The following is an 18,863-nucleotide window of genomic DNA, read 5'->3' on the forward strand; positions in this document are numbered from 1 at the left end:
ATTAACAGAGGTAAAATTCAAAAGGCTGCTGTCTCTTTTTTATTCCCTTCCCTCGTAACTTTATTTTCTATTTAATGTTATAATAAGTTAACCATCTCTAGAATTAGATTGTAAACTCCGGTAGGGCAGAAGTCACATCTTTTGCTATGTTTATATTCTCTCCAGCATTTAAACTTGAGTAGCACTTGATGAATACTTGTGTAGGCCTCACGGGACCTGGATCTATCTTCTTCTGTATTTATTGCAAATATTTTGGATTAATTAAGGCAACGTATATTTCCTGAGTGCCTACTAAACACCACACACAATGTGTTGGGAACTGAATTAAGTAAATGTTTGGAAGGTAACTGGAATGGAATATGCTGCCTGATATAACCCACATGCTTACTGTTGTGCAATTCTGTGTTCACAGCCCAAGGTCAAAAAGTACCCGCAAACAATCTTAGTGACACTAATGCTCTAATGTGTATGACAGCAGTTTAAAGTATTAAGTGTTCAACAGACAGAACTTACTTGGTACTTGGTTGACAGAGCCCTGCAGGCTAACGGGTGATAACTGTACTTCCTATTGGGCAGACAGGACAGATGTTATTATTCCTACATTAGAGATGAGGAACCAGAGAAGTTAAAGGTCTTCTCTGAGCCTGTATACTGAGTGACCAAGCCAGAAATGAACCCCTGGTGTTTGAAGCCTCATCCAAGCCCGTTCCCAGAACATCACTATCTTCCTTCATCCTTATACAGCTCTGCCTGAATCTCCTTAACATCCATGTTTGGGGCCACTTAACCTCTATTCCTTCTAGGTTTATATCAGCATCTCACCCTGGTCTCTGATAGAGTAGGGAGGGTGGAGGCTTGGTCAGGGATATGGTGTGTTATACACAAAAGCCAGCCCTCGATCACATGTTTATCAGACCACTCACTTTGATCATGTCCACACACACTCATGCACACATACATACACATACAGAAGGAGATAATAACTGTACTGTAACACATTTTTAAAAATTCCAATCCTTGGACCAGAAATGTTTGAGGTATTCCAGAAGGGAATAAAAGAAAGCTGATAGGATCAGAATGAATGGAGTAAAGACAGCAGAAATCCCATCCTAGGGAAACATGGTTCGCTGTAGATCTTCCCAAGGAAGCTACACAAATATTCTAAGATTAAAATCAAAAGCACTGTCCTGGACGGAATTGTGTCCCCCCCCAAATTCAGATGTTGAGGCCCTAACCCCCAATGTGACTGCATTTGGAGAAAGGGCCTTTAAAGAGGTTTTAAGGTCAAGTGAGGTCATAAATTTGGGGCCTTCATCCAGTAGAACTTGTGCCCTTATAAAAAGAGGAAGAGACCCCAGGAGGCACCTACACAGCGTAAAGCCCCTGTGAGAACCCACAGTGAAGGTGGCCGTTTGCAAGCAAGGAGAGAGGCCTCAGGAGAAACCAACCCTGCCAGCACCTTGATTTTGGACTTTGAGCCTCTAGAACAGTGAGAAAATAACTTTCTATTGTTTAAGCTCCCAGTCTGTGGTATTTTGTTATGTCAGCCCGAGCTAATACAAATGCCGAGAAATGTTATGAAGAATTATTGAGGGTAACTGACTGAGGAACAGCGCTCAGAACACCTGGCTGAGCTGGGAACCTGGCCCCACCCTTCGTGTTTCCCTGCCAGGACCAGGGTTTCAAACACAACTGCTCACAGAAGTAGCTTTTTCTCCCAGGATAAAATCAGACTACTGTCATCTAAAGAAAACTGGGCATCTGCCTGCCTGGGAAAGGATTATCATGAGATAATTAGATCCTGAAAAAAGAGGCAGGGTCATACATGGGGCTGCACAGGATCAACACTATAGGTTTGCAGGAGGAAGTAAAGAAAGATAACTCTGTCCAAGAATAAAAAATTGGAGCGTTGCAGTTTGCATGCCTGCCGACCCCTTGGTCTCACAACCACGGACAGTGGTTCTCAATCTTGGCTGAATATTAGAATCAGCTGGAGAGTTTAAACAAAGTACTAATATCTGGATCCCCCCACAAAGATTCTGACTTAATTGGTCAATGTTGTGGCCTGGGCAGCAAGATTTTTAAGAACTCCCCATAAGTTTCTAATGTGTATCCAAGGTTGAGAACTACTGCCCCATAGGGACGTCTGTGTGGCTACATGCCCAACCCACCTGTCCAGCACCTTCTCTTCATTCTTCCAATCAAAGGAGAGCTCGGTGGGAAACAGCTCTGTATAACAGCAGCGGAAATTCTTTCCTGTTACCTATATACTAAGCAACAAAGGCCTTCATTCAAAAGTTGAAATGAAATAATGCCATTTGCAGCAACATGGATGGACCTAGACATTGTCATACTGAGTGAAGTAAGTCAGGCAGAGAAAGACAAATATCATATGATATCACTTATATGTGGAATCTAAAAAAAGGCTACAAATGAATTTATCTACAAAACAGAAATAGAGTTACAGATGTAGAAAATAAACTTATGGTTACCGGCGGTAAGGGGTGGGGATAAACTAGAAGATCGGGATTGACACATACACACTACTATATATTAAATAGATAACTAATAAAGACCTACTGTATAGCACAAGGAACTCTACTCAGTACTCTGTAATGGCCTGTATGGGAAAAGAATCTAAAAAAGAGTGGATATATGTATATGTATAACTGATTCACTTTGCTGTATACCTGAAACTACCTCAACATTGTAAATCAGCTATACTCCAATAAAAATTTAAGAAAAAAACAAAAAGTTGAAATGGATAACCAAGAATTACCAGGCATTTAAAGAAAACCAATGTCATGAAAGAGAAAGATAAGGACGTGAAAAGAGAACAGTTATCTCTGGAGGAAATAGATAACTCGGTGTAGTAGACGTTTGTCATATGTTCTCATCGCTCTTTAGAAAGCTACTGCTCTGTTTGTTTACTGTTGAGCCTCTAGAGTCCTGTATCACCCAACTTGTCATGTGCTTAGGATGAAAACTGCCAATCAGATGCCCATGTGGAAGGCTTTGCTTTGGAAACAAACAGCAATTACCCTCTTCCATTTATTGCAGCATGCTATAGGAGTATAATCATTTCTATGGGTGACATTATATAAAAAGTTGGGAATATATATATATTCCCATGTATACATATATGTTCCAATAAATATACTTATATCTGTATTAACATATAAAATATGCTTCCTACTGACTAAATATTTAATTATAGTAAGGAAGTATAGTTCATCTTTAAATGTGATATAATAGTTATGAAAAAAGAGTTCTAATCTTATAGAAATATATACTGAAGTATATAAAGATGATGTAATTTGATATTTAGGGTTACTTTCAAGTAATCTAGTGGTATTGAGGATGTGGGTGGTAATATAGAGGAAACAAGACTGATCATGGGTTGAAATTGTTGAAGCTGGGTTTTGGGTAGATGGGATTTCATTATACTGTTTTTTATACTTCAGTATAAATTTGCAATTTCCCAAAATAAAGATGTTTTAAAAAATAGTTCCCCAAAAATATGAATGCAACTTAAGTGAAAAAGCCTTGGCAATATGACATCTAGCATGAAATAAGAACTGGATATTCAGAAAACACTAAGGGATTTGTACACAAGGTAGAAATGAAGACATGAAAACAATAATAAAAATAAGCTCTTCACTAGATTTTCAGATGATACTCAGAGAATCAAAGTATATGATTTGTAAATATCTACTTCTTTTATTTTATCTGATCCTTAAACAATACACTGGAATTTATTATGATACTGGTTCACAGCAAATTTCTGCTTAAAATGGAAATTTTTTGGATACTTCAAGGGAAGTTAATTACTAACATACTACTACTCTGCATACTACTACTCTTCGTCGTCATCAGCATCATCATCATCACATTAAAGTCTGAGAAGAGGGTTAAAGGAAAACAGCTCGGATTTGTGTGGTGCTTCAGCCACCCCTTTAAAAACGCATGTGACTAAATGGAAGCGTTTCTACAGGTGCGTGATGCGCAAATAAAATGAATTACGTTGGCATGGTGAAAAAATGTTTTTTCAGTCATTCATTCATTCAACAAATAGTCGTTGAGCCCATTTTTTGCTAGCTGCTGTTCTAGTTATTTGGAATATATATTGAATAAATCAAGAAAGGATCTCTGCTGTCATGTGGCTGACACTGTAGCAGAGGGGAATAGAAAATCAATATCAAGCATTATAAATAAAAAGCTTGTATAGTTTCTGGGAAGTTAATTACTAGGAGGAAAATAAGGGAAAGTGGAACCTTCAAAGAAGGATCAACCAGGAACCAGGAACCAGTGGAGAGTAGCCTAGGAGCTACAAGGGTGGGAAGGTGCTGTCAGTTAGGGACATTTTTCTGTGTAGCCACTAGAATGAGGGTACCTGCATTGCTGTTTTCTAAAGGGCTGTGGATGGCTGTTGAATAGTTGTTGTTCTTATCTTCACGAAAATCCAGACAAAAGGATTTTTTTTTTCAAAAAATATAAGGAGAAAATTCAGAGGGATTTAGAAAAAGAGAACTAACATATGTTAAATGTTTCCCAAGAGTCAGAAACAGTAAAAGATTTGCATCTGTTATCTTATTTAATCCTTTTAATACATTGTGATGTAGAGGATACTAAATTCTTAGAAAGGTTAAAAAATTTGACCAAGCCACAAGGGTAAGTGGGCAGGGGGATTGGAATATTGAACTCTCTGACTAAAAGGCTTTCTTTTATAGCCTACACTGTCTGATATGATAGCCACCAGTGACACGGAACTGTTGAATCCTTGAAATATGGCTGGTTCAAATTGAGATGTGCTTTAAGTGTAAAATACATACTGCATTTCGAAGATGGAGTACAAAAGAAAATAGAATTTTAAAAATATCTCATTAATAATTGGTGCATTGATTATATGTTGAAATGATAGCATTTGGGGAACATGGGGTTAAATAAAATGTATTACTAAGGATTAACCTATTTCCTTTTACTTTTTTAAATGTGTTGCTAAAAATTCTAAAACCACGTGTGACTCACTGTTTCTGTTGGACAGTTCTGTTCTGTATTACATTGCATACATAGAGAAGGCTTTCTTGTCTCTCAAGTGAAAAAAAAACACTTGAATTGACTAAAGAGATACTGAAAAGTATCCCTATCTGGATGTCTTCGAAGATGGGCAATCTCTTGCTTATGAATTCACACACTTGCCACTAGAAACTGCAAAAATTATCTATATTTAACTTCAAGTCTACTTTAAGCAAAAGGGACTTTGAAAAGAAAAGAACATATAAAAAGTAAAGTGGGGTGATTATCTTCATAATATTATATTGTGTATATTACATCCTAATAATTAAACCTTATCATGCAGTTTTTCTTGTGGTATCAGTAGTCTCTATGTTAAAAAATACTGCTTTCTGTATTTCTGTATTATTGCCCAAATATGGTGGTTCCTTGTTCCATAACTTTCAAAGAGAAAAAACAATGTCTTTCTTTATTTCCATATTTTCTTTCATTTGTCTTCTATACCTTTTTTTCCCCTAATATGTAGTTAAGGTTCAAAGTCGATAGTCTATTGTTTTTATGAAATTACAGAGTTGGGAAATACCAATTAGACAAGAGTTATGACTGTGTGATAACATCCCTATGATGACAGGTCTTGTCTACATAACTCACTATACAAAACGATCCCAGATCTGTATGTATACGTTGTGTATTAATTCTTATAGGACCTACATTTTCAAGTAATCACCTTAAATTTTTTTGTTTTTGTTTTTGTTTTTTTGCGGTACGCGGGCCTCTCACTGCTGTGGCCTCTCCCGTTGCGGAGCACAGGCTCCGGACGCGCAGGCTCAGCAGCCATGGCTCACGGGCCCAGCCGCTCCGCGGCATGTGGGATCCTCCCGGCCCAGGGTACGAACCCATGTCCCCTGCATCGGCAGGCGGACTCTCAACCACTGCGCCACCAGGGAAGCCCTTAAATTTTTTTCTTAAGTACTGTATAATGCAATAATTTTTGTTGGTAGAATGATGCTTTCCTTACGATATTTAGTTGTTTCACAACTAGACAGCCATATTCCGAAGCTTCTTGAATAGGAAGAACTTTGTCTTACTACAGAATTGAGTTGAAAATAGTGGCAATCACTGCATCATGAATCTCAAACACCACCACCACTACAGCCATCACCACAACTATGATCATCAGCATGGCCAGCGCGGCCACCTGGGCCTTTACTGGTCATATAAATTGATTTCCTTTGGATGCTCTGTTTTAACAATGAATTAGACGGCATTATCCCCATAATTGGATCTGGTATCATGTGGGATCTCTGAATTTATCTCAGATTCTTTTGAAAGCTTTCTCTGTTCTACTTAATTTTAGAGCTGTTTCTTTGACTTGGCCTAGACAGGTCCCTTTATGTTTAGCATAACTACAAAATATGTAGTTATTCTAACTTTCTTTCATTGTCAATATTTTTTCTTTATGCTCAAGTTATGCATTATAGAATGTATGTAAATTATGAATATTAGTATTTTTTCTCATTTCCTGCTATTTGTACCTCCTTTTTCTTTCCCCTTTACTTTTCTCCTGTGTTGCCCCCAAAACATATAAGCATTAGGTAAAAGGAAACATAGAATATTAGGATAAAATGAGTAATAATAAATAGCATAACATATTTTTCTGACTTTATTATAACTTTTGGTAATCTTTAATATCATCTTGTAAAAGTAGTTTGGCTCTGATATTTTCTAAAAATGTATTAATTCAGTAATTATATACTTTAGAATGAAATAGTACTAAAGAGTCTACTTTCATACAGTACAGATGAAGAGAGGTTTTTTATTGTTATCATTTATTTCTTTTTACTACTAAAAATTGATAATTGTTAAATGTAACTAAATAGAACAAGTCTTGTCAAAAATTGTGTCTATGTAGCTGGTATTCACTGAGTGCCGATCACCAGGTCCCTGGCTTTCTTCTGGCTTTCTTGTTTAATCCTCACAATACCTTGAAGTTTTACAGCAGAGGAAATGGGTGCACAGAGAGAATAAATAACTTGCCCCCAGCCACACAGAAGACACTTGTGGAATCCAGCACTGGGACCCATGTCTCTCTAAAGCAAAAGCCTACATTTGTGACCCTTAGTCTCTAAGGCTTAACATGACATTCTCAAAACTTACTGAAATGTAAACTGTGATGATCAGATACGTGAAGAATACTCAGAAGTTTCTCTTCTAAAACACAAAAATGTTGGAAGATGGCATTTTATCAGTATAAAATAGCTCAAAGCAAACAAGTATTTTTTTCTATATTTCTTATTTACTCTAGTTGCCATTTTCTTACCACAGTTCAGTATCATTTCTACTCTCTTTGTCTTGTGTTACTTTTTAGAACTACAAACATTCCACTCCAGATATACAGCAATGCCAAGGAAAAAACAACAGGAGACTTTTTTGGCTGATAAATCTCAGAATGTGTCTTTCAGGTTTAGATTTCTCTAAACCATTGCAAAAAGGCAATGAATGACACTCATCATTTGTTTGTCAACCAGAGTTAGAATAAAGGCAATTCTCTTTCTCACTTCATCTTCATGAAGTGAGAAAACAAGGGTAGTTCTCTTCATGAGGTGAGTGGTTAAGCCAGGGTTATTCCTCTTTTCCTTATTTTACTCAGAGACAAAGGGTAAACTTGACTTTGGTGATGTTTAGACAGCAAGAACAAGCCCAGATCATCTATAAGTCCTCTACGTGTCTTAAGCTCTCATGATCTGACAGTGATTCCCATTTTGTTGGCAAAAAGCAATGCTGGTGTCAAACCTTGAACCACTACCAATCATCCACACGTACCATTTGTGTTTTATTTATTTATTTTATTTATGGCTGCGTTGGGTCTGCTGCTGTGCGTGGGCTTTCTCTAATTGCGGCGAGCGGAGCTACTCTTCATTGTGGTGTGTGGGCTTCTCTTGTTGCGAAGCACGGTTCTAGGCGCACGGGCTTCAGTAGTTGTGGCACGTGGGCTCTAGAGCACAAGCTCAGTAGTTGTGGCGCACGGGCTTAGTTGTTCTGCGGCATGTGGGATCTTCCCAGACCAGGGCTCGAACCTGTGTCCCCTTCATTGGCAGGCGGATTCTTAACCACGGCGCCACCAGGGAAGTCCCCACATGTACTATTTGAATCAATACTCCAACCTATTTATATCACGTTTTTCTGCCTTTGGGGAAGAAACAAAATCTTAATTTCTGTTTTTCTTTTCTTTGTCTTAGTTTTGTCTGTGTTCACTTAAAATACTTCCAGGAATACTTAATAATTGTTTCAGGTAGGACCCAGATGATGCTTTCTTTTTTTTGAAATGCCAGGATGTATTATCATCTGTGAGACATGGTGTTCAGTGAAAAGCATGTGAATGAAGCAATTCTTTTAGAATCCTGTAGGGCAAGATTAAACCCTGAATAAATAATCTGAACATCTTTCAGGTTAGTTATCATTTTACAAGTATCCAGGAATCATAGTTTCTCTAAAAGGAATTTACTAAATGCATATTTATTTACAGACTTTATTTCTCAATAAAATAATGAACCATTAAGCTTATCCCTTTCTGTCTTCTCAGAACCTTGCCTCCTTGTATTTACTTCCTTTTTTCTGTGTCCTTAAATTGCCTCTTTATCACTACTTTGTGCCTTCAAGCATCACAATTCTCTTACCTTAAAAAACAAACAAAATGAAATACCTAACTACCTAACCTTAACTTTGTTTCCCATCTAAGTATTATTGTTTTTTATTGTTTTAATCTCCAATTACCATTTCCCACACATTGTTTGTATCCCCTACCTCACTACACACATCTTCTTTGACTCTCTACAATCTGTCTTCTGCAAAAAATATTATTTCTTCAGCATTTAATTATTGGTCACTGACTTTTGGTCACCGATGTAAAACTGTAGAGATAATTGTTTATCAGATACATTCCTGACCCTCATGGAGCTGGTATTCTGGCTGTCTTTGAGGACTTTATTGATTTCATAATCATAATGACCTGATTCTTCTAATGCTGCATTTGATCAATCCACACCTTCTTGAAGTGTTCATCTGTGTTTTCAGTACAGAGGACTGTGATTTTTCCCCTAATGTTATATTCATATTTTGTGCTTTTTCTTTCTCCTTCTAAGACCTAATTGTGAGTCTCACCCAATATTCTGACTTTGACCTTTTTATGTCTTTTCCTACATATTTTACTTACTTAGAGGTTTTATTCTCTCAGTGCTCAAAATTTGCTCATTCCTGCATTTATGTAGCCCTTATTTCCACAACCTCGTCCCATATTTTCAATTGCCAGTATCTCCAAGTCACATGTTCAGACTCATACTTACCTTCCTTTAAGAAAGAATCTCCCATCAAATAAATGGAGTTATTTGTAGTGAGGTAGATGGACCTAGAGTCTGTCATACAGAGTGAAGTAAGTCAGAAAGAGAAAAACAAATACCGTATGCAAACATACATATGGAATCTAAAAAAAAAAAAAAATAGTTCTGAAGAACCTAGGGGCAGGACAGGAATAAAGACTCAGAAGTAGAGAATGGACTTGAGGACATGGGGAGGGGAAAAGGTAAGCTGGGATGAAGTAAGAGAGTGGCATGGACATATATACACTACCAAATGTAAAATAGATAGCTAGTGGGAAGCAGCCGCATAGCACAGGGAGATCAGCTTAGTGCTTTGTGACCACTTACAGGGGTGGGATAGGGAGGGTGGGAGGGAGACACAAGAGGGAGGAGATATGGAGATATACGTATATGTATAGCTGATTCACTTTGTTATAGAGCAGAAACTAACACACCATTGTAAAGCAATTATACTCCAATAAAGATGTTTAAAAAAAAAAAAAAAGAAAGAAAGAATCTCCTACTCCTGATTTTATTATTTCGGTTATTGACATTATCATCAACACAGTTAATTCTCTTTGAATTGCAAGTTGTCACCTCTTCATTCTCAACTTATATCCTTTTCTTTCTTTGCATCTCCACCTCTGTCATCTTAGTTAACTCCTGGGCTATTGCACGTGTCAAGGCAACTCATCTCCATGCAAATATTCTCCTAAACCAGGCCACTCTTCACACTGATGCGGGGTTAATATCCCTAAATAATGACGCCTGGTCTCCAAATCATCAGAAGCTCTTCATTGCCTTTTAATTGGCTTTAAAGTCTTCCTATGTTCTTTCCCAAATTGCATTTCTGATTTCATCTATTATTCTTCTATAAACTGTGTTCTTGTCCCTCAAACATGCTTTGGGTATTATAAATGTCAACTTTGGGCCATATCATTTTTTTAGTATGACCTGTAGTTTTGTGTCAATGATGAATATGATGAATTGGTTTGAAGGAATCAAGGTAAGCAGGCCTGTGGTATAAGGTTTTTTGTTTATCTGGCTAGGAGTAAGGTTGTGTTTACTAGTTACTGCAGCTGTAGATGACAGAAGGTAAAGTTTCCTCTGGTGTCCTTGTTTTTGTCTCCCTTGTATCTTCATGTCCCAAACTTCTTAAATAAGGTCTGAGAGATGATGCTCTTTCAGTACAGTTCCCTGTTAGTATGTAGGAGCCCTACGGATGTGATGATGGGGTGGACAGGTGCTGAGTGTAAGGTCAGGGGAATGGAAGCTTTCTACAATCCTATGGTTTGAGCTCAGTCTTCTAGTGAGTCTGCGTCCTTTCACTGTGACTACTCTCACCCTACCCGACCCCACCCCAGACCCCTTAGGTGAGATAGGAAATCTAGAATTTGCCAAGAAAATTAGGCACACTTCCAACTGGCTACTTTTTCCCCTCTCCCTGTAAGAAGCAGAGGAGATTTTTCTCTCCAGTCTTCACCATGAGAACTTGGTAGGGCTCCTGGAGGTAACATTGTTGGGGTGCCCCTAAGACTGGTCCCGCTAGGGTTCATATCCCTCCAGCTTTCCCACACTGAGCCTCCAGCAATTTGTTAATTACAGTTTACCTTTTCCTCACCCAGTACAGGCTCCAGCCACCGTTCCTTTCCCCAAGTTTCTGCTTTGCTAAGTTGTCACTGTCTATATCTGCCTGTTGTCTCTTCAGTTTTGGGGCGGCAGTTTCCCCTGTGGTCTCTGTTTTCTGAAGGATCTAAGAAGAGTTTTTTGAGTTTTTGTTGCTGTGAAGATGAAACTGATGCTTTCGAAGCTCCTTACATGCTGGACTGGAAACCAGAAGTCTTCCCCCACTTTTTTTTTTTAGAATAATCTTTTCCCACTCCTATACAACCTTCTTTGCCTACGTCATCTCCACTGTATTCTTTAATATACTAATATAATCTACTATCTTTTATGAAGTCTTTCTATATCCACCAAATTTAAGCCATCTTTTATCTGTTGAACTGCATAGCAATTATGATCTCCATCAATACTTGGTATTATATGCTCACAGTAACCCCAGTGAGCTGTATATCATTATTATTATCATCCCCATTTGATAGATGATGAATATGAGAGACAGCGGGAATTTAGTGTTTCACCCAAAGTCATAAAGCTCACGAGTATCAGAGTTTGGATTAGAACCCAGCTAGTCTGACCCAGAGCTTATCTACTAAATAGTACGTATTGTTAGCTTTTTTTCTTAGAGTCTTTTGGGTATGTTTCATATTTTTCCAGTCATAACTTGTCCATCTCCCTAACATCCAAATGCAAGACACGGTGTCTTCTATATAATAGTTATCCAATCAGTAACTTGTGATTGATTATTTAATCAATTATTAAATGATTATTTCCACTGCTAAAATCATATTTATATCTATTCTTTAAATTTTTCATGAGAGTAACAATAATTTGCAGCTGTGTTTTAAGCACTTAACATGTAGTGTATTGTTTAATCTTTACTGCAACCCCATGAGGTTAAAATGTCTACTATAATTATCTTATTGCTTCTGAGTCCTGGAGAATTTAAATAGGCTGCCCAAAGTCACATACTTAATAAGTGGAAGAGTCAGGATGTGAATCAAAGCCTCCAGTACCTGCAGACTTAACTAGTGGAAAATCCAGCCCACAGTTTCTGCTATTTATTTATTAAAAGAATATGATAATCCTGTTTTCTGTTTCCATAAAAATAAATATTCTCTTCTTATTTGCTTTCCATACAATGGATCAAACAAAATCAAAGTTCTTACCATATCTCACTTACCTAAAGAAAAGGGTTTATGATTTATATTTTTATTTTACTTTTTAATCTCAACTTGGCAAATGAAATCATTACAGAAATGCTGTTAAGCCAGTAATGTTTCCAAAGGCATCTTGACAAGAAAAGACAACTAAAGATGTTGTTCAGTGTTCTTTTAGTATAAGGATTAAGAACTACAGAGTCCTTTGAAATTCCTAGACTTATAGAAAGAACCAGCCAATTCCATTCATATTTCATCTTCGTGTGACTGAGACATTCTTGCTTCTGAGCAAATTTGAAGCTTTCAAAATAAGATGAATCTACCCTGTGTTGGCCTGTCACAACTAGAAGCTTCACTTTTATATCAGAACATTGCATACTGAGGGGAAATACTTGCAGCACCAAATTTGATAATAGTAAATAGTACTGAAATGAGACATTCAGCTGAAAAAGATGTTTTAAAAAATAGGTAATAATGACTCTCAAGAGAATAATGTCTGTAGAATAAACTGTTGTAAAGGGTAAATATAAAGAAATGCCAAATCTATTCATTACACAGCTCTACAAAAAGCAAATAGAAGTGATATAATGACAGACAATGTCTATCAAATACCATGAGAAAATTTCATTTGACTTGAGAGGCGCTGTATCTGTGGTTGCCATTTTGACAACTTTGAGGAAACTTTTGTTCTCTGAGTATGTTTACATTTCACAGGCTGTAAAACTTGCAGATGCAAATAGACGGCACCTTGAAAATCTGGGGGCGGGAGGAATGAAAGTAAAAAAAGAGATTGAGGGCATTTCAACTGATAGTCATTATGCACCCTTCTATTTTAGAGTGAGAGACAGGTAGAAATTATAGAGAATGTAGAGCCCAGCTAAGTAAGTCTGACTCTGAGGAAGGGAGAATTTGCTATCTTGAGAGACATATTGCATCGCATTTAAAAAAAAAACATTAGGCAGCTTTATTTTATGAGCAAGAAAAAAAAAGATGAAAATTGCCTACAATTTAAAACAGGGAATGAATTCAGATCACTTGAAGTGGGAAATTGTCTTTTACGATTTGACCCTAGGGCAAATGAGTATGATTCTGCTGAGGGCACTGGAGCTTTAAAAATACAGCTTTCTTTTAAAAGTATTAACTGTCTATTTTAAAAAGACATGTCAAATTTATTACCTTATGGCATAATAACTCAATGAAACATTTTTGAAAACTCAACATTGTAGCTAATAACATCTAAAAGACAAATTAGAATCTTTACTCTCTACAGACACCAAAGTTAAAAAAGAATGTCCATGAAGCATGGTGATGGATTCTGAATGTGGCTAATATATTTTGGCCTCTAATGTCAAGAAACAGTAGTGATTTGAACAAAGTACACTTCGATGCTGAATTTGCCCTATTTGACACTAAGTCAATTTTTGAAAACATGTCCAATTCTTTAAAGTTTTTAAGGTAAAAAATTGAACATTAATGAGAAATTTCTATCCAGTTCTTATTTTAACTAAGATGTGAAATATAAAAGCTATACCCTAAGAATCTTAAGAACTTGTAATCATTACACATGTACAAGCAAAATTGAAGTATTAATCTGAAAATTTACAGAAAATATCAGGAGGCAGAAAGTATGGGGAGAGGTGAAATTCAGACAATATTTAGTGAATGCCTATGTTCTAGAGTATTACATCTAGTAGTGTTTAATTAAAGTATGATAGATTTTACAAACTTAATTGAATGCATACTGTCTAATATGTGAGAGTTAAGTAACATTTTAAATGCCCAGTAGAAAGTTGTGAAACAGTCCAAAATCAAACCAACAAACAAAAAATTCCGCTTCTGTAGAAATCTGTCCCACGAATGAATGTTGTTGATCATTCCATATAGTTACATTTAAATAAAGCTGGTTTAATGATTTATCATTAAATTCTAACTATGTTGTGGCAGCTGAGACATTTCAATTTTATTATCTGCTTTAACAAGTTCTGAAGTTGTGTGGGAGGCTGGATTCCCCTTGACCTTCCCCAAGGATTTTGCTAGATAGAAATAGGTAATTTATCTATAAATAGGTAATTCTCAATGAAGCAACTACAAGTTTATAAATGTTCAAAAGTGGGTCTAGTCTGAGCTTGCTAGATAAAGAACGAGTCTATTTCTGAAAATATAATTCAATGTAAGATTTTATAATTTTGTGATACAGTACATAGTTCCTGGATAATTCATAAATTTCTATTAATAATTTTAAGAGGCTAAGCAACTTTTCACCTTGATGATTCTCCAGAAAAAATATGACATTGCAACAAGTCTATTCCACTTACAAAGTCAGACTTACAGACGCTTGAGTTCTAGAATTTAAAATCCCCAAAGACCAAATTTGCAATGGTGGCTTCTAAATTGCCATGCACGGTCTTGCAATCTTAAATTTTTTAATGGATAAAACTTTACATTTACACGCACTAATACATCACACAGGAATTGACTTTCTAATTTTTGTGTTTGACTGTGGGATTTTGTAAGACCAAAATTGAATATGCAAATCAGAAGAGGCCAGGAGGGGTGTGCTTTGGAAACTCACCCCGAGTCCCCTAACTAATAATTGGAATTGCTAACTTTAATGTTACGCCGCATATAACATTGTTTGTCTTGTACTGAAATAAGTATACTGCAGTGAAATGATGGATAATTATCATCCCCAGTGAACTATAGTTTTTTTGCTGTTTTTTTTCTACGCTGAGTTCTATGATATAGCCCTAAAATACAAACATCAGATTGTCCCATGTTCTTTTCAGTGATGTATCTTTGCTAAACTGCTTTTCAGTAGTCGCTGTAAGAAAAAGTAAGTACTGGGGAAGATAAATGTGAAATAGGGAATGAGGGTGAGGGTTTTCGATCTGATTTCAAGGTTTAAGAATGTGTGCCCAGTAGGCACACATTCCAATAGAAAGTAACTGTGGCTAATTAAGAATGAAATAATTTGTTTTCAGTTTGTATGTTTTGGTTTTTAAATGCCTGTAATATTGTTGGAATACCAATAAGCATTAAGTTCTTTGGACTTAAATACTTAATAAACAAAACTGCAGTATTGCTCCCCACCTGGGCTGCTGTGAAAAAGGTATTGGGAGAATTCCTAACTTTGTAAAGATTAAATTTGTGTCAGTGAACACAATTACTTTTTTCCCACTGCCCTAAACATTTGACCTTCAGCATCAGGTTAGCAGTAAAGCATAGAATGAAATATATTTGCTGTTTGAATTAGACATAATCTTCTTTTGAGTTAGAAGTTCATCAGTCTCATTATGTATGCCATACTATTTAAGAGCTGAGCTACTAAATGTGGAATAGTTTCATACAAACATAGTTAACATTAATTTATCTTATTTGGAACTAGATCAAGCCTATTTCTTTACATCCAGTATAGGTTGAATAGATTCCATATTTTCAATAAAGTCTTAACTATATAAAAAAGTAATTATTATAGCTAATTGTATTATATTTCCTCATTCAGGGTAATGTTTTGAAGCATGTTCCATAAAGTGTAGTCTAAATGTACTGGAAGTCATCAAGAGTGTAAAAAGTAATAAGATGAAGGAAAACTTAGATGATCTTGTTTAATCAAAATAGCATGCGTTTACAAGGGGGGAAGGTGATGGGGGGGGTGGTGGTGGTGGTGGTGTGATGAATTGGGCGATTGGGATTGACATATATACACTAATATGTATAAAATAGGTAACTAATAAGAACCTGCTGTATAAAAAATTAATTAATTAAATTAAATTTTAAAAAATAGCCTGGGTTTAAAGAATGCATGTTCTTAATGAATAAGCCATGGTTCTTGGTAGGTTTGACAGATGGAGTGTAGGTGTATCTTGGTTGTGCATGCCACATATATGTCTTCATTTTCCAAACAAGAAAACAAACAAGGGACATCCTTGCAAAGAAATGAGAAAGAAAACTTAGAAAACTATTTCATTGCTGAATTAAAAGTGTGTACAATTTTCCTAATCCAGTATTTGCTAGCACATAAAATATATTTCATAGGACAATGAAGATAGAAGGCTGTTCACTGATGCAGTAGGGAGACTTTTCAACTTTTCAAATTATTTCCACTACCATTCTTTTATATTGAGGAAAATCTTGCTATAATAATTCACATGTCATGTTCCTTGGTTATTTTTCTTGATTAAGATATTTTTTCTTTATTTTGTCAGACCTTATAAGGGTTCTTAGCAAAGAGAAATATTTTCAGTAAGGAACATTTTTTAAAAAATAGATACAAGTCACTTTCAGTTTCTCATCTGTCATGTAAGTCATTTGGAAGTCATTATTCCCATCCGCATAACAAGACAAAAAGCTGAATAAACTAAAAGTCAACAACTCTTCCTGATCTGTCAGAGAATTGAGGTCAAAGGCAAACCACTGCCTCCAAATTGGAGACAAACAGGAGAAACAGAATCACAGCTTCCTGGAGCAGAAGCTCACGAAGAGAAACCTCTGCAGGAATCAGAACTGGGGTAGGAAATCCTAAACTATAACTGATGAATTGTTGCAGGCTCAATGTGCACACATTTGAGAGATTAAAAAATCCCAGGGGATTCAGTGTTAGGGGGCTCCACACTTGTGTAAGCTTTAACTTCAGTAGTCCTGCCATTTCTCACAGTGAAGATAGAGAGACCTCCTCTCTGCTTTGAGCTGGTGGAAGGGAAAAGTAGCCATTTTGAAATTTACCCAGAACAGTGTGTTCTTAATAACAAGACCTGCCCTCAAGAGAGAACACCAATAAGTATTGGCTATTGGAATAGCTAAATCCAAATCACTGATAACACCAAATGTGGATGAGAATGAGAAGAAACAGGAACTCTCATTCATTGCTGATGGAACTGCAAAATGGGACAGCCAACTTTGGAAGACAGGTTGTCAGTTTCATACAAAACTAAACATAGTCTTACTATTAGATCCAGCTGTTGTGTACCTTGGCATACTCACAAATGAATTGAAAACTTCTGTCTACACAAAAGCTTAACACACTGATGCTTACACAAGCTTTATTCATATTTGCTAAAGCTTAGAAGAAACCAAGATGTTCTTCATAGGTGAATGGAGAAGCAAACTGTGGTACATCCATACAAGGGAATGTTATTCAGTGATAAAAATAAATGAGCTATCAAGCCACAGAAAGACATGGAAGAACCTTAAATGATACATATTGCTAACTGAAAAAAGCTAATCTAAAAAGGCTATGTACTGCATGATTCCAACTGTATGACATTCTGGAAAAGGCATACTGTTAACTCACAATTTATGATTTAAGAACATATATCTCAGTAACAATAATAAATACCACAGGAAAAAAAGACTTTTAATTAGAAAATACGTTAATAACCTTAGTTTAGAACTACAAATAAATATTTAACATAAGAAAGTATATATATATTTTTTTCATTCTCCCCCAATAAACGCCACGGAGGGAATAATGACTATGATGAATTTTGATGATGTCGGCAGAAAAATCAAATCCAATTGTGTTTAAATGGAGAGTTCTTTCACATACTAATGCAGTTGAGAAGAACAGAAATTATCTATTGCTCAGAAAAATAACGTGGTGACTTTAAGAATTACATTCCACTTTGCAGTTCTTGCCTACCATTCACTGTTACTTTGGTCAGTGTGGGAATCTGAACAACCAAAAATGAGATACAATATCAGTCAGCCCCAGCAGCCTCTGAACCTGCTCTACATGCAGCACACAAAATATTTTATGTACTTGAAACTGACAGACAGGTTTGAGCAAACTAGGAGAAAAGGAATACACTTTCAGAGTCAACACAACTGTTTGATCACTTTATGCACAAGTCGCATACCAAGGTGAATTTTATGAATCACATAATCATAGTGACACTCTTTTTAATATTGGTTCAAAGAATTAAATATTATTAATATATAACTGAGAAAAAGAAAATGAGTTGTGTTTAATTTTCTGTGTGTGTGTGTGTTTGGGGAAAAATGAAATCCGTACTCGATTTAAATATATTCTGCCTCATGCTATAAAACATATTTCACTAAATAAAAAATATATTCATCTGTTACAAGGTAGTGGCCAGCACTTCCTGTATGTCAACTCATCTGGCCCCAAAGAAGGATACACTGCAAGAATCACTACTTCTCAATGCTTCCCAGCAAGCCTCGGAATGTGTACTGTTCGGTTCTGGTTCTACATGGTCGATCCCAGGAGCATGGGAGTATTAAAGGTACAAAAGGAAGATAGAGATTTGTCTTTCACTGAAATATTCAGAGCATGTGTTTAAACATTTTTTTTTTTTTGGTAGTCAGACAGCACCCATCCTGATTCTATTAACTTCTCATTTCTTTCTGGGGCCATGGGACTTTGGCAAGCAGTGCTGTCATTCATCTTAATCTCATTCAAGATTTATGTCATTCACTGCTGCCACCTGAACTCAATTATGGTTCATGCTATTTAAAAGATTATCTAGAGATAAAAGATTATGGGCAGATTCTACATATATCTTCTAATAACAACTTAGATAGGGACAATGAAGAAATATGATGAGAGGGATAATAATGGAGAGAATTTTCTTCCACGGAGTAAAAGCGAAGCACACTTAAGATTATAAGTATATATCAGCTCACGCTAAAAACAACATACCTGCTTCATTTTTAACTAATTTAATATAAGAATCTGCACCAAATGCAAATGTCTTTA

At 36.2% G+C, this 18,863-nt stretch overlaps 1 protein-coding gene across 1 annotated transcript in view; it reads left to right on the forward strand.

Annotated features, from left to right (window-relative positions):
- Window positions 1-18,863, forward strand: part of MALRD1 (MAM and LDL receptor class A domain containing 1) — a 661,524-nt gene that overhangs the window by 493,292 nt on the left and 149,369 nt on the right. The window contains exon 33 of the mRNA XM_019933374.2: window positions 18,233-18,390. Coding sequence (XP_019788933.2) covers window positions 18,233-18,390 — 158 coding nt within the window. The remainder of the gene's footprint in view (window positions 1-18,232; window positions 18,391-18,863) is intronic.

This window comes from Tursiops truncatus, chromosome 2, assembly GCF_011762595.2.
Source record: "Tursiops truncatus isolate mTurTru1 chromosome 2, mTurTru1.mat.Y, whole genome shotgun sequence".
In the NCBI taxonomy this organism is placed as follows: Eukaryota; Metazoa; Chordata; class Mammalia; order Artiodactyla; family Delphinidae; genus Tursiops; species Tursiops truncatus.